At 43.8% G+C, this 15,942-nt stretch overlaps 1 protein-coding gene across 1 annotated transcript; it reads left to right on the plus strand.

Moving 5' to 3' along the window:
• Positions 1–1,070: 1,070 nt before the first annotated feature.
• LOC143925329 (olfactory receptor 11A1-like) lies at positions 1,071–6,747 on the plus strand. Its single transcript, XM_077449907.1, has 2 exons — positions 1,071–1,304; positions 5,676–6,747. Exon 2 carries the CDS (start codon positions 5,691–5,693, stop codon positions 6,642–6,644), a length of 954 nt encoding a protein of 317 aa, XP_077306033.1. The 5' UTR covers positions 1,071–1,304; positions 5,676–5,690; the 3' UTR covers positions 6,645–6,747.
• The last annotated feature ends 9,195 nt before the right edge of the window (positions 6,748–15,942 follow it).

Raw genomic sequence — 15,942 nt, forward strand, 5'->3', positions numbered from 1 at the left:
GACAAAACGCAGGTTGCTCCTTCTGGACCTATTTTCCAGGTCTTCTAATTTTTGGAGGATGAACTGGTTGGTTTTATCTTGGGATTGTTCTGTGGCCTGAGCTTGGTAGAGTTCATCTTCTACCTCTGATACACGGTGTTCCAGTTCGTTAAGTTTGGTAGTGTGTTCAGTAAGTTGTGTTTTCAGCTGTTGCATCCCAGCGTTAACCGCCTTCTCCACAGAGGCTGCTATCATGGGGGTGAGGAGAGCCGCCACGGCCTGTGCAATGCGATGCATGTGGCCTTCATCCCCGGAGGGGCTGTGGGGAAGAGTGACCACTGGTGGGGCCTGGTGTTGAGCCAGAGAAGGGTTCTGTCCCTGGGGAGGAGCGGGGTGTGAGGAAGGGAGAGCCTGTGCAGCAGCGCCACTAACCTCCATGTCAGACACCTGTGCATTCGTTCCAGCATTGGTGTAGGCCAAAGCCGGGGGCTCGATTTGCGGCCTGTCCGCGGACGCTGCCGCGGCAGCGTTCGAACGGGTGCCGGTTTTCTCCACAAATCGGTCCATCTGTGCCCGGAGATAAGGAGGGATCACCAGTGATGATGTCTGGGCTGAGGGGCCACTCAGGCCGAATTTGTAGGCCGACTTAGGGAGCCCGGAGCGGGAGCTGTGAAAAGGCGCAGCTAGCACATGCGGCGCCGGAACCGGAAGTGATAAAGCATTTATTTATGTCGGATCTTTCGTTTTTCGGATCCTGTGCTTTCATTATCGTTTGTCAAAATGAAAACGAAAATACCTGGAATTCGGACAAAATGAATGCATGTCTAACATATAGATAGATAAATAGATAGATAGATAGATAGATAGATAGATAGATAGATAGATAGATAGATAGATAGATAGATAGATAGATAGATAGATAGATAAAAAAATGTATTACTATAGGTTTATTATTTATTTATTTATTTATTTATATTTTTTGTAAGCTGAGTTCTCTTTACCCAGGGAATCAATGATTTCTCTCTACTAATTTAGATATACACTTCTGTGTATCTAAGGGGATGGCAAGCTGTGAAATACACAGAGGACATTTATATTTGGTGGGACCAATTTACTCCAAATCCCTTACTAACATCATAGAAAATATATTAGCTCCATGGTTCGAGGACTGGCAGTCTGCTCTATAAAATGGCCATTATCTGCATAACAAAAGAATCTTTTCTGCTCACTGGAGAATTTATCTGTTTTCTTTGATTGAATATTTTAATTTCTTCTCAGTTCAATTTCTTACATTTTTCTACTCTATCGAAAGAAAATCTAATCAGGTACATTAGTACACTATCATTGGCTAGTCTAGAATCAGTTCCTCTGTACAGGGCTGTCCACACTTCTCTATATTGGGTCATATTAAAGGTTTAATTAAGTAGCAAAAAATAAATAGGAACAACAAATAAAAAATATTTTAGAAACCTACTTATTAAAAGCTGATTTTATTTTTTTATTTTTACCATATAAAAAATATATTTTGGCCTAGATTAGCCAAGTTTATTTTGCTATTCTTTATAATTCTATTATAATCAAATGATGGAATAAGTGGGTGATACATAGATATCAAATTCATCTTGACTTTATTTCACATTGTATAAATACTGTGTCTGCTGTCTTAATATAATAAAAATGTCATAATAAATGTTTTGCCTTTTTTCATGATAAATATTGCTTCTGAATGATGTGCAGTTTATAAACCTCTGATGTGTATTTCTCCATGCATTCACTAACATTCCAAACACATTTTTGAAGACTTGACACTTTTTTTTTTTTTTTTTTTACTGAAAATGTTGCTGAATTATTATATTGTAAACCTAGGTTTATTCATTATTTTCATTGGGTGGATATTGAGAAATCTCTAAAACTCTCCTCATTTGCCATACATTTCAGTGGTCTGCTTGTGACTGTTTCTTCTCATTCTAAACGTTCTAGATTTTGTCACAAATCCTAAACAAGTCATAACCTCCTACCTTTAACCCTTATCTCTTATTGCATTATATCTTATAACTCCTCATTCACAATACTTACCCCAAAAGCAAACAGGAACGCTTAGTCACTCTATTCTTAAAATATGTTGAAGGCCAAACATTTAAAGCAGATATGAATTGTCCAATATTCCCACAATGTTCCAATGTTCCCAACATTTTTCCATAATGTCAAAAAGTGTTTATATTTTTTGTTTATAATTAAATTTTTCTTTTAATCATGTTGGTGATTTTATTTTAATCTTAATCATGTTGGGGGATTTTAGTTTTATCTTACATTTTATTGTAATCATGTTGGGTGATCTAGAAAGGTGTAACCACAGACAATTTCTTTTCCTAAGGTCACAACACTAACTCAGTTCTAGCATTGCTGTTCCTGCTAATACTGTACATATTACTTTGTCATGTTCCTCCGAGCTAATGCTGTAAAACTATTCCATTCAGCCACCACTGCACTATGTACTCTACATCTCCATAAAAGTTCAAACCAAGGGTCTCCTGGATTGCGCGACACATCCTGAACCAAATTAAAAATGCTAAGGGGAAACTAGAAATGCAATCCTGGTTTACATCAAATTTATATTTTTCTGAGAGTTTATTTCTGCTTTAACCCGTCACCACCTTGACCATATTCATACACCGGCAACCACCAGCTGGTGATCTCTGCATGTCCATTGGCACCTTCTGGCTGGTGAACTCTGCTAGTATTGACATTCAGCTTTAGAATACCAGATGGATGGGTATAGTATCTGAGCTGGATGGATGGTTACTTTCTGTGAGAAGCTTTGCTTTTATTAAATTTCTGTGGATGACTTTTTAATTAATTAAAAAGAGAGTACAACTTGTGGCGTGTTGTGGATATAACGAGTGTGGTGGGAGGGGGGAAAAGGAGGCCAAAATGTAATTTCTTTGTGGGACAATTTCCATATGATGCCTGAACATTGAAGTGGAAGATTTAACTCTTAATTTACCAGAAAGCACTGCTGAATCTCCTGTAATATAAATAGGTCTCCATTGGAGGTGAACTCCTGGACTGGCACATGGTGTCAGAGGTGGCACATAGTTTTGAAAAGCATGGCACATCCAGTACTGTATGCAGAGTGGAACGTGTGTTGTTAATCATGTTGGATTGATGGGATTGCACATTATCTACCTGTTTTTTTTATATTCAAGTTTTTTGTGCACACAGGCTTTTTATGAAATTCATTTTTTGGGGCTACATCTATTTCAAATGGAGAGGTTTGTACAGTATATATGTAATGGCGGGCTCCTGAAGAGCACGCGCTATGCATTTTTCAAAGTTAAACCATACCTAAACTGCAGTTTGGTTTAGGTATAATTGTCTAAATTGGACCTCTACATCAGTCTGATTGGACTGTGAGATGTTCAGCCTGGCCACAGGGGGCAGTGTCTCTTGTGGCAGGCGTAGAACTATGGTCTGGTCATGGGCTTAAGTTACTCTTTTTCGGAGCCAGGTCAGTGGGAGTGGCCCTCTCGCTGTGCCCTCTGGGAGATGGTATTTAAGATGCGGACGTCACGTGGTTTGGGGTTCCAGTCCAGTATGAGGTTCTGACTTCATGGTCCTGGTCCTCCTGACCAGCCCCCAGGAAAACTATGGGCCTGGGGTGCGGATCCACCCGACTTTAATGTCTCAGGGCTGGCTAGCCCAAGGCAAGGAAACTAAAGGAGGATTCTGAGGTGGTTGGGTGCTGTCTCCGATTCGGGAGAGACCCAGTGTACTTCAAGCATTCCAGGGGAGGACTCTTTAGAAGAACACCACGGACGGGTTGGTTTTCTTAACAAGAGCCTGGAAGGGCTGAAGTAACCGAGAGAATGCGGTCTTGTGGATATTGCCAAGTGAGCTGAAAGATGCAGGTATCCTACAAGTGTTCTACAGATTAGTTTCCCTACGTGTTCTGCAACAACGTCTGTGACAAAGACTTTGTTCCTGAGTAAGCACCTTGTTGGCTGCTAGGCCTTGTGAGAGAGGGACTGTCCAACCTGAGTGATCATCCAGCTGTGAATGGCTATTCTCTGGATGCAGTCAAAGTAAGCAAGTTCTTTAACGTTTTTGGACTTTGACATAGAGAGTACCTGAACTTCCTTTTCCAACCCTCTGATCCCAAGTTGAAAGACTGTTCAATGATTTGAGTTTTGCAAATAAAATCCATTCAACTGGATCTATTGTCAGTCTCAAGTTACTGGGCCATCTACCATGGGACATCCCCTAGACGTGTCACAAGGAGAACCCCAAAAATAAGCTCAAAAACAACCAGTAGCTCCTTTGGGGGTTATGTTATGTTTTTGATCACATGTATCCGATACATAATTTCTATCACAGATTTTTTTTGGATAGTGGTCAACATTTTGTTTGGTATTTTTATTTGTCAGGAAGGTGAACCACTTTTTTAGTCTTGGTTGGCTATACTTGTTTGCTTTTGCGTCACTTTTTTTTTTTAGTTTTTTCTTTTATTAATTTTATTATTTTGGTTTTTATGGACAGTAGTTGGTAGTAATTTTATTTTTACTAAGCAACACTACTTTAATTTCCTTAGCTCTCAAATCAGCAGCACTACAGTCTTGCAGTACTACGCTCATGGTGCCAAAATGAAATTTTCTATTTTTGAGTTTTAAATGGACAATTTATTCACAACAGATATTTTATCTTATGAATGGCAATGCATTGAATCACTCACTAGCCCTCACTTTGATATCCACCTGGACATGCATGACAATCTTTCCAAATGTGAATTATTTGGTTCTTATTTGGTTCTCCTATTGTAACTATGTCATGGTTATGCAATAGTGTTCGTCTGCTTACCTGTCTCCATGTGTTCATCTCTAGAGACCAGCCGACCCTCACCTGACTGTTTTTGTAATCCATCCTCTGGCATGGCTCCACCCTAGCTCCTATCAGAGAACTCTATATTAACCTGTGCACTGCAGGCCAACCCTGCTGATCAACCTTTGTGTGTTAGCTTCCTGTTACCTGCCGTGTGCTCTGCTGTTGTTCCGTTACCGACTTTGGCGTGTCCTTGACTATCCCTGTTTGCCTGTGATCCTGACCTTTTGGTGTGTCCCTGACTATTCCTGTCTGCTTGTGGACCTGACCTTGGCTTTGTCCCTCACCATCCCTAACCTCCTATTGCCTACTGTGGGTGTGAGCTGGGGGACCCTGGGGGTCGCGACCTGGAGCCAGTTGCAGCCAAGTCCATCCTCACCACTAGAGGCTCTGGTGAATACCTGCTGGCTTTTAGACTCCGTGCCCCAGGGAATCTTACGCTCTAACCCCGATGGGATCCATCTTGGTGTTCTGGCGGCCCTGCCTTCCTATCACCTTGACCCCTGTCCGCAGCAGTCAGCCGTAGGGTCCACAACCTTGTGGTGCACTCCTGATCCCTACAAACTACCATTAGGATGGTTTTCCACTCTCACTTTTATTATTATTATTATTATTATTATTTATTTCTGTATTATTAATATTATTATTATTTCATTATATTACAATATAGGATCCACCACTGTGCACCTATAACTAAAATACCAAGCAAAAGTTGAATTGGCTTATAGTGCAAAATCAAAAGAGAAATGAAAAATAACCTTTAAATCAAAAACACTTTTAAAACTGTAAAATTAATTTCCAAATATTTGTTTTGATTCTAGATTTTAAAAGCTAAGATGGAATCTGGTTTTCAACAATTTCCAGACACTCAGAACAAGTCTTCTGTCAGTGAAGTTTTCATTGTTGGGTTCAACATTCAAAATTACAGACTTTTTCTCTTCAACATGTTCTTAATTATCTACATCCTGACTTTAGCATGCAATCTCCTGATCATCTTGCTGACGCTCTTCTCTGAACTGTCTCGTTCACCCATGTATGTGTTCCTCTCAAACCTGTCACTGTCTGAGGTCTTGTTTACCAGCAGCATTGCTCCCCCCATGCTCCATGTAATACGTAGAGCTGGTGCTACATTTCCTCTTGTTGGCTGTTTCATACAGTTTTTCTTATTCGGGTCATTTGCCAGTGCAGAGAGTTTTCTTCTCTCCGTAATGTCCTATGACAGATTTTTGGCCATCTGTAAACCTCTCAATTACAGTTTAATTATGAATCCCAGGCTGTGTCTTTCTTTGATTCTTGTCTGCTGGACTTTGCCATTTTTAATTATGTCCATCCCTTTAAGTTTACTAAAAACATTGAACTTTTGTAGCTCGAATATCATTGACCATTTCATGTGTGACTTCAGTCCTTTACTGAAGCTGTCTTGTTCCGACACTTCCTTTGTTGAAATGGTTGCATCTTTGCTTTCACCATCAACAACCATGTTGCCGTTCCTCACAATCGTAACTTCTTATGGGTTTATCATCCAAGCAATCACCAGGATTTCTTCAGCAACGGGGAAAAATAAAGCTTTCTCCACCTGCAGTTCCCACCTTGGAGTGGCCTCCACCTATTATGCCACCATGATTGTGGTCTATGTGGTTCCACCTGGACATTTATTAGTTGCAAACAAAGTCCTATCTTTGCCCTATACAGTCATCGCCCCTCTACTGAATCCGTTCATTTATACCCTGAGGAACCAAGAGATCAAAGCAGCAATAAAGCAAACTCTGAAATCTAGAAGGAGAATATAAATGTTCAAAATGTTTACTTTTTGTTGTGGTCCAAAAAAGGAAAAAGAAACACAGTGCCGATTGGCTGTTCCTAAATAATTTAATATTTACTAACAAATACATATTTTTTCAAAATACACAATATAATAAGCATGTGTTTATATAGAATGGCAAAAACATCTAATCTAACTGAATTGCTCTACAACCACTGACTCCACGTATTGCCAAAACTATTGAATTGGTTTGATTGGTATCTTTCTGTTTCATTGGTTACTGGTGTTTTTTTGGGTTTTTTTTAAGCAAGCTCTTCCAGCCTTGATTTTACTCTCTGTGGCAACACTTTGTTTATGAAGTTGCCGGGTTATGTTCGGCTCTTTTGGGTGCATGTACCAAGAATTCCACCATCTCCAGGTTTCCTTGCCTACTCAAGATGCTCCGATGCCCTACAGTTTACTATCATAGTCGGCACATGTCTGCTTATCAGTTTCTTCATGCTGGTTTTGCTCTTGTCATCTTGACAAAACAATGTTGATTTTTGGATGTTAATACTTTACTGTGAAAACTCTTAGCCCTTGTACACACGATCGGAGATTCCGACGGAATGTGTCCGATCGGAGCGTTTTTTCGGATATTCCGATTGTGTGTGGTATGCATCGGACTGTTTCCATTGGAATATCCGTCAGAGCAAATTTTCCAACTTGCCGGAAATATTTTCCGACAAAATGCTCCGATCGGACATACTCCGTTCATGTGTAGCCTACTCCGACGGACAAGGTGCCACGCATGCTCACATTCAAATTCCGACACGGAAGTGCTCGTTCAGGTAAAACTACTGCTCGTAATCGATATAGCACATTCGTCAAGCTGCAATGTTAAAAATTCTTTCATGAGGCATTTTGTATCCCAGCAGGTTATGCATTGCTGACGGTGATAACACCCGCTTCTTCGACACTCCGGAGGCTGCAGCGGCGTGGCTGGATGCCCGCTGATTATCTGTGGTCAGCGGACGGGGTGGCTGAGCGTGATCGGTGGGTGGTAGCCAAGTATCCCTCTTCTTCATCAAAAGAATAGACCCGAATGGACCCCTGACACCATTTGTCCTCTGTCCCCGGCGCTTTCCTCCCCATTAACTCCTGGTTTGCCCTTAATGATTGCTTATTTGTCTTGCATTGCGGGATAAACTGCCGTTACTCCTGCCTGAGGAGCTTCACTGGAAGCCACTGACTTAACCCACCTTCTGGTTGGATGCACCCCCTGTTAACTCCACCCCCCCCTTTTCCCCCTCCAAGGGGAAGGACTATACCCATCTGTGGCCCACCATCCGGGGGTCTCAGTGATCTGAAGAGTCTACAGTTATGGGATGAAACCCTGCATCGGTTTGTATGGCTCGATGGCCTAATGTTTTGGTCATTGAACTTGGTTCGTATGATGTTGGGGTAGGGTTTTCTGTGTTTTGTGGGGAGGGGTTTTCTTGCTTTAAAGCTAAGTTTACATTTACTGCTGCTCGAATATTGATGAATATGTGTACTGAATTTGGGTTGGCCTGCACCTGCTGGTTCTCTAAGATCATCCTGATTTTGTTTCCCCCTGAGGTTCCATGATGGCTCCCTCAGATACCGAGTCGCTGACTATTATATCATGGAACGTCAGGGGACTCAACTCCAGATACAAACGTTCACTACTATTTCAATATTTAAAACTACATAACCCTCACATAGTCCACACACTTGACCGGTAGCAAGGTTCTGGCTCTGAAAAAACCCTGGGTGCAAAGGGCGCTGCATGCGACCTACTCCTCGTACTCTCGAGGGGTATCAGTACTGATTAGTAAGCCAGTGCCTTGTGTGCTCCATGACGTTCACCTGGACCCCCAGGGTAAATTTGCGATGGTGGTATTGAGCATTTATAATAAGAAATATGTCATTGTTAACGTCTATCTGCCTCCTCCGAGCCAGATGCACGTCCTGTATAACTTGTATGAGAGGTTGGCTCCGCATTCCCCAGCGTGTGTCCTGTTTATGGGAGATTTCAACGCCACCTTGTCCCGTGATCTAGATAGGCCCTCCCCACAATCGACTTTTAATCCTGATCTTGGTACGTGGGCCCAGGCAACAGATTTCCGGGAGGTGTGGAGATGGCTTCATCCCCGGGATAGAATGTACTCCTGTTTTTCATCCACGTTTAAAACATCCTCCCGGATTGATCTGGCGTTTGCTAATGACCTCCTCCTGGCTAACGTCCAGGAGGCTAGCTACCTTCCCTCCGGCTTATCGGATCACCACCCCCTTAAGTTAATTGTTCGGACCACCAAGATCAAGAATAAAGCCCTCTGGAGGCTACAGCCCCACTGGATCAGTAATGCGGCAGTTCATGATAGAGTTTCTCCCTCCTTGCAGGACTACTGGGTGCAAAATGCGGGGTCAGTCTCCTTGGGGATGACATGGGATGCCTCTAAAGCCTATGGTAGGGGACAGTATATCTCTGCAGTGGCGGCTGTTAGAGCAGAACTTGGGGACAAAGTGTCTGATTTGCAGCACAAAGTTGAGGAGGCACTGAATCAGTACTCGGCCTCGGCAACGGTCCCCAACTTCGAGCGCCTTTCATCACTTAGGCGGGAATTACACCTCCATGTCGCAGACACTACCAGGCTTGGTATACAAGACAGCAGACAGAAATACTTCGAATATGGTGATAAGAACAGCAAACTGCTAGCTATGCTGGCGCAGCAGGACAGGCCTTTAGCAGTTATACCAGAAATACTCACGGCAGAAGGGACACTGGTTACCTCTCCGGAGGATATTTTGACTGCCTTCACCAGGTTTTACTCCTCTCTGTATGTCTCCTCACTCCCTGAAAGCTTTGACCCCACACCAATGACCTTGTTGTTAGATACGCTGGCACTGGGATGGCTCTCTGACACAGAGCGACTACTCCTTGTCTCGGAGATCACACCAGAAGAGGTCCTGACAGCCATCAGGTCTTTCCCAGCAGGGAAGACCCCAGGGCCGGATGGACTACCCATAGAGTATTACAGAGCCCACGCGGAGCTGCTTGCCCCCAGGCTGGCTCAGATGTACCGAGCCTGTCTTCAACAAGGCTCCCTGCCGGCCTCTATGAGAGAGGCCCATATTGTTCTCATTCCGAAACCTAATAAGGATCCAAAGCAATGCGCCTCTTACAGGCCGATAGCACTCCTGAACTGTGATTTAAAAATATTGACTAAAATTCTGGCCACTAGACTCAATACAGTAATCAAATCTCTGATTGACTCCGGTCAAACAGGCTTTATGCCAGGTAGGTCCACTGACATCAATATCCGCAGATTGTTTTCTAACATTCATGCCCCCCATGATAATCAAGGTACTAGGACCATTGCCACCCTTGATATGGAGAAAGCATTTGATACAGTGGAATGGGTGTATCTGTGGGAGGTCCTTAGTAGAATGGGTTTTCCACTGCGGTTTATTGCCTGGATACGTACACTATACACCAGTTCCATGGCATGCATTAAACTGAATGGCTCCCTGTCACCCTCGTTCCCCCTGCAGCGGGGTACCAGGCAGGGGTGCCCTCTCTCCCCGGCCTTGTTCGCCCTAGCCATGGAACCTATTGCTGAGGCTCTTCGGAGTTCGGCCGAGGTCCGTGGTCTTCGGGTGGGCTGGCTGGAGGAGAGTGTGGCCCTCTATGCGGATGATCTTCTGCTTTTTTTTAAATGATCCTGGTGACTCTCTGCGGGGCGCACTTGGAATCATGGATGCCTTCTCTGCCTTCACCGGGTTGAAGGTGAATTGGCATAAATCTCAGCTCAATCTTGAACCTGTTCTGATAGAAATCAAGTCCAAATTAAAGGCGTGGGGCTATCTCCCCCTCTCTCTTATTGGCCGCATAAACCTTCTTAAAATGAAGGTCCTTCCCAAACTTACATACATATTTAGGAACTCCCCACAATGGCTGACTAAAACCTTCTTTAACTCTCTGAAACAACTTTTTCTCTCCTTCATCTGGGGAGCCAAGTCCCCTAGATTCAAATACACCACGCTCACCAGGCCTGTGGGTAGTGGAGGGTTAGCTCTTCCTGACTGTCACAAATATTTCCTAGCCACTCAGCTTGTAACCGTCCACTGGTGGCTGCAGCCGGACTTGACCAATGCTGCTACGGTCCTGGAGGCAGCTATAGTGGGGTCTCTGGAGGCCTTAAGGGGGTTGGTTTTCAGGGGGCCAAAAACACCTCACTGCCTCACCCCTTCTATGCGCACCACTTTAAGGGCGTGGACGGTGGGAGAGGCACTGAGGGCGTCCCTGCCGAACTCCTGGTCTCCTCACACCCCCCTGTGGCTGAATCCTAGCCTTCCACAGTTTAATACCATCCCGGACCCTCAGGCCTGGGCCAAGTGTAAAATACTGACGCTCGAGCATGTTGTTACCAACGGGGAACTCACTCCCTTTCATATCCTGCGTGATAAATTTAGTGTGCCTACATGGGCCCACTTCCGTTATCTTCAAATCGCGCAGGCTTATCGCTGTCAATTTTTGGGACAACCGGTCGTACTGGAATACTCTGAGCTTGAATCCGTCCTTCGGGTAAGAGACTTGGAGAAACCCATGTCTCAGATTTACGGGTCCCTACTGGTTGCGGCCGTCCCCGAGCTGTCCTCCGTCCGCAGGAAATGGGTGGAGGACATACCGGGGCTGGATGAAGATGACTGGAGGGAGATCTGGGATTTTCCGTTCTCCCCTTTGGTTTCGGCCAGGGACAAATTGGTCCAATACAAAATTGTACACAGAGCCCACTACACTCCCCACAGACTGCACCAGATGTCGCCGACGCACTCCCCGGCGTGCTGGCGCTGCTCCTATCAGCCGGGAGACTTCCTTCACATTTTCTGGGCTTGCCCAGCGATTGTATGCTTTTGGAAAGAGGTTCTCCTGGTGATAGTTAAGACCACTGAGGTTAATATTCCTTACGATCCTAAATATTGTCTGCTGGGGCTAGTGGAACAAATGTCGATCCTCAGGGCAAGGAAAACACTCATATCCCTGTTACTCTACTATGCACGCAAGGCCATCACCATGACCTGGAAACAATCGTCTCCCCCCTCTATCAAATTCTGGAAAAACCTGGTGAATGCTAGCTTACCCCTCTATAGGGCCACCTACTTGAGCAGGGGTTGCCCACAGAAATTTGAGAAGGTGTGGAATTGCTGGTTGGATGATTACACTACGGCAACGGATGTAGTGAATAACCCATAGTTCATCGTTATAGGTGTAGTACGGTTGTAGGCTGACCCACCTGCTCTTATGACACCCTATCCGGTCATTTTAACACTTAGCACGAATTATCCTACAATATCCTCTCCCCACAGTGGGGTATAGATAGATAAGGTTATGTTTGTGTTGATTTGCCCTGTTGCGGTCGGTTTCTGCATCAGAGGCAGAATATATGTTATGTAATGTGCCTTTTTGTGGCCTGTTGCCACATTTGGAAGTTTGCCCCTGTGTGAGTAATGTTTGGCCCCTGCGTGGGCAATTTTCTATGTAACCAAAAAATTCAATAAAAAAGATTTTACAAAAAAAAAAAAAAAATTCTTTCATGAAGTGCATTCTCTTGTTCTTTACAATGCTGCAAGAAGGAACTTCTTTTGATGCTCATAGTCACACACACTTCTCCCAAACGTATTTCATGACTCTTTTTTAACCATTTCTGGAATACAATTTTGGATTTCGTCACATCTACACAATTTTATATTTTCTTTATTCTTTTTTGGCTGCATTTTTTTTTCATAAATATCTCCTTTTTTGACAGTTTGCTCATCTTTCCATTTTTGGGGGTGTGTTTTGTGTGTCAACTTACCACAACAACATTATTATATTTTTTTAGGTTTTCTTTTGTAATCTACAGGAGGTTGTTTAGTGTTGGTGCCCCTTGTTATTCATGACACTTTGTATTTTTGAAATGTACCTGCCTGCTCACTAATAAACTGGCCTTTTTGAAGTCAAACACATACGCAAGTATTTCTTACAACAAACAAAACCTTTATTTAGGTGTCAGTAACAGATAAAGAGGGAGGCAGCGCTGGAGAAACTGGGGAGATTAACAAAGCCTTTGGCCCCCAAGGCACACATCTACTATTTAAATGCAAAACTTGGTAGCCTGAGGAGTACATATCTGAGGGAGAGAAGTCTGGTCCTGAAGTTCATGAAACCCGGAACAGCAGCAGATGACATCTATGTTCCCAGGCTGTGGTACTACAACAGGCTGCATCTTCTGTCAGACAAGACTGAACCCAGGTCATCACTCTCTGTTCTTCCTCCAACGCTTCCTTCCAGGCTGTGGCTGTGGTGCTGGAGGTGTGGCAGAAGGAGGAGGAGGAGGAGGGGCATGGGCCAAATCACACAAGTGTGTTATTTGTGTCATTTGGCCCAACAGATCCTTGTTGAGGGTGTGTATAATTACCTCCTCACACAAGAGCTGTTGCCCCTCCTCCATTTTCTCAAGCTTGCACGCAGCCAAGGCGGTAAAGGCCTCTTGATAGGTGGGTTTGGCTTGGAGGGCCACTGATGCCTCCCCAATCAGCCTCAGGGCCGACTCCTCCACATTTCCCCCCTTTGTCGCCCTTTTGCGTGGAAGGCGGAGGGGAGGGACCTGGCATTCTGTGAGGCTCCTTTGCCCGCCCACCACTTGGCTGCCGCTTACCCCCGCCTCCTCCTGGCTGCCACTTTCTACAGCCACCTCCTGGCTGCTGAATTCCACACCCTCCTCCTGGCTGATGTCTTCCTGTGTATGAAAAAGGGACATAGTTTTAGTTTTTGGTTCATCAAACACACACAATTTTCACATCAATACTGTTGCAAACTGTTAACCAATACAAAAGACTATCATTCTGTGCCCAACATTTTTCTTTCTTGTCCCCAAAGTTTTGGCCACTACTGTCTATTGATATGTGGAACACTTTCGAAAATCAGCAATTAGTGAGCAAAAATCAAGTTAACATCATTCATTTATACACCCAAAATATGTACAACAATACTATACCTGGCTCAAGCTGGGCTCCCCCAGTTCTTCCTGAGTGGAAGGTCCAGGTTGGGCGTCGGAAGACTCATCGGGTGTGGAATGTAGCATAGAAGGACGCGTGGAAGGAAGAGTAGAGAGTGATTCTCTGACCTCAGCCTGGTCTGACAGAAACTGCATCCTGTCATAATACCACATCCTGGGGACATAAACGTCATCTGCTGCAGCTCCAGATTGCATGGATTCCTCTCCTTCAGATATGTACTCATCAGGCCACCGATTTTCTTTTTTAAATAGTTGACGTCTGCCCTGGGGACCACCGGCTTCACAAACTCAACCAGTTTCAACATTGCTGCCTGCCTCTTTTGTCTGTTACTATATTGAGGGTGTGTTGGTTGCCACAGGCAGGGCATGTCTCTGTATTTATCGATGAACAGAGGGAGGAAGCTATGATTGTTGAACCCGTCCATAATGTCTGCAAGACACAACACAAGACAAACCCTAATGTCAGGCTAAACTCCACTAATGCAGGCCTCAATCTAGAAGCAGTATAGCCTAGTGATGTACCAAGTTAAAAATGTTACCTTCGTTTGCATGTTCGTCACCTCAGCTTCTCCCTCTGTTCACTGATCGTATGGACGACACACGCGTGTTGCGTTTTATATACAGTGCGCATGCGTGAAACTCCACCAGCCCCTGACGTTCTTTCTAGACTTTTCCCCGCCCCTTCACTTTCAGCGCAGTGGGGAGAGCAGATGGCGGAGAGAACGCAGGTACGCAATCACAGTTCAAATAACGAGGAGGAGGGTGAGGAAAGCCCGGAGCCTGAAACGTCCCAATACAGGAAGAGAAGATTTAAGGCCTCAAATATGTCTTTTGGAGAGATGTTGGAGATGGTGGACATATTGAAAAGGACCGACTATGATGGGAAGTATGGACCTTACCCAAACCCAAATATCAGAAAGGCTAAGATCATGACTAAAGTTGTGAAGAGTCTTCATAAGAATTTTGGGGTACGCCGATCCAAGGATCAACTGAGAAAACGCTGGTCAGACCTTAACCTGAGGGAGCACGAGCAGTACATAAGGATCAAGCGTGTTCTTGGAAAAAGTAAGTATTTGTCGTGTGTTCATATGCTTATTCTTGCTTGCATACTGCTCCATGTGCTTTGATTTCATGTTGTGCATTTTAAAATGGCCACTTTCAAGTTCATAGTTTCATTCGTTCGTAAGAAACATCGTTCTGCAGGTAAGTATTCCAGCTTAACAAAATGTCCACAATAATGTTCTCACCTTGGAACTCGGCCAAAAAACACAATTGTACAACACTTCCAAGCAATGTTTCATATTCCTATTTCTGCCCTCTGTGTGCTAATTTTTCTTTTTTTACATTCTCATAGGGGAGAGAAGACTCGGCAAGTATGAGGACACCAGGGACCACACCCCTCCCAAAGAAGGCCAAATAACAAAACCAGAAGCAAAGGAGCAGGAGGAGGAGGAGGAGGAGGAAGGAGAGATTGTTAAAGTTGGACAAATTGTCACCACAACAGGTGAGTGTAGGAGAACACAGCTTCCGGTAAGCTCATTAATGTATATCACCATATTTTTAATACATGGTGTGTTTTTTTGATTTGTTTTGTAGGTGATGTGGAAGAAGAATCCCGTTTTACCAGTGAAAGTGCCAGTATACAGCAAAACATCAATGATGTTAAAAATAAAATGAAGAACATCATTGATGTTTTGGGGAGAGTGTGAAACAGCCCAAACTAGCTAGGGTTTTAGTTTTGCTATTTTAAAACACAACTTTTGTATTTTTAGAAAATCCAAATTTGGAAGATGCACAGAGTGTGTAAACATGCGCTATCTCCCATCATGGGGGATCAATGTACGTGTCTTGTGTAAAGTGGCTGAGATTAAGGGGTTGCAGCCCCAAAACATGTACATTGATCCCCCATGATGGGAGATAGCACATGTTGACACACTGTGTGCATCTTCCAAATTTGGATTTTACAGGGGTGATACCCCATGTGATGAAGGCAATATCAGCCCAGTTTGTACATACTCATGTCTGATATTGTCTTCACTTTTCAAAGTTGAACTTTGTAAGTTCTTGTGTTCTGTATTTTACGGTTTGATACATGCCTGTTTACACAAAAACACCAAGTAAACATAAATTATCTGAAAGACTGTTTTTGATACACACAATTTGTTGGTTTGTTGTAAAAACATTTTCTAAACACACATGTGAATGAGCTTGGATTACTGTATAAAGTAAAATTATCATCAATGTGTGGCTTCCTTTTTCATTGCG

The sequence above is a fragment of the Lithobates pipiens genome, unplaced genomic scaffold (genome assembly GCF_037356315.1).
Source record: "Lithobates pipiens isolate NorthernLeopardFrog02 unplaced genomic scaffold, aLitPip1_a1.2 Scaffold_22, whole genome shotgun sequence".
Classification (NCBI taxonomy): Eukaryota; Metazoa; Chordata; class Amphibia; order Anura; family Ranidae; genus Lithobates; species Lithobates pipiens.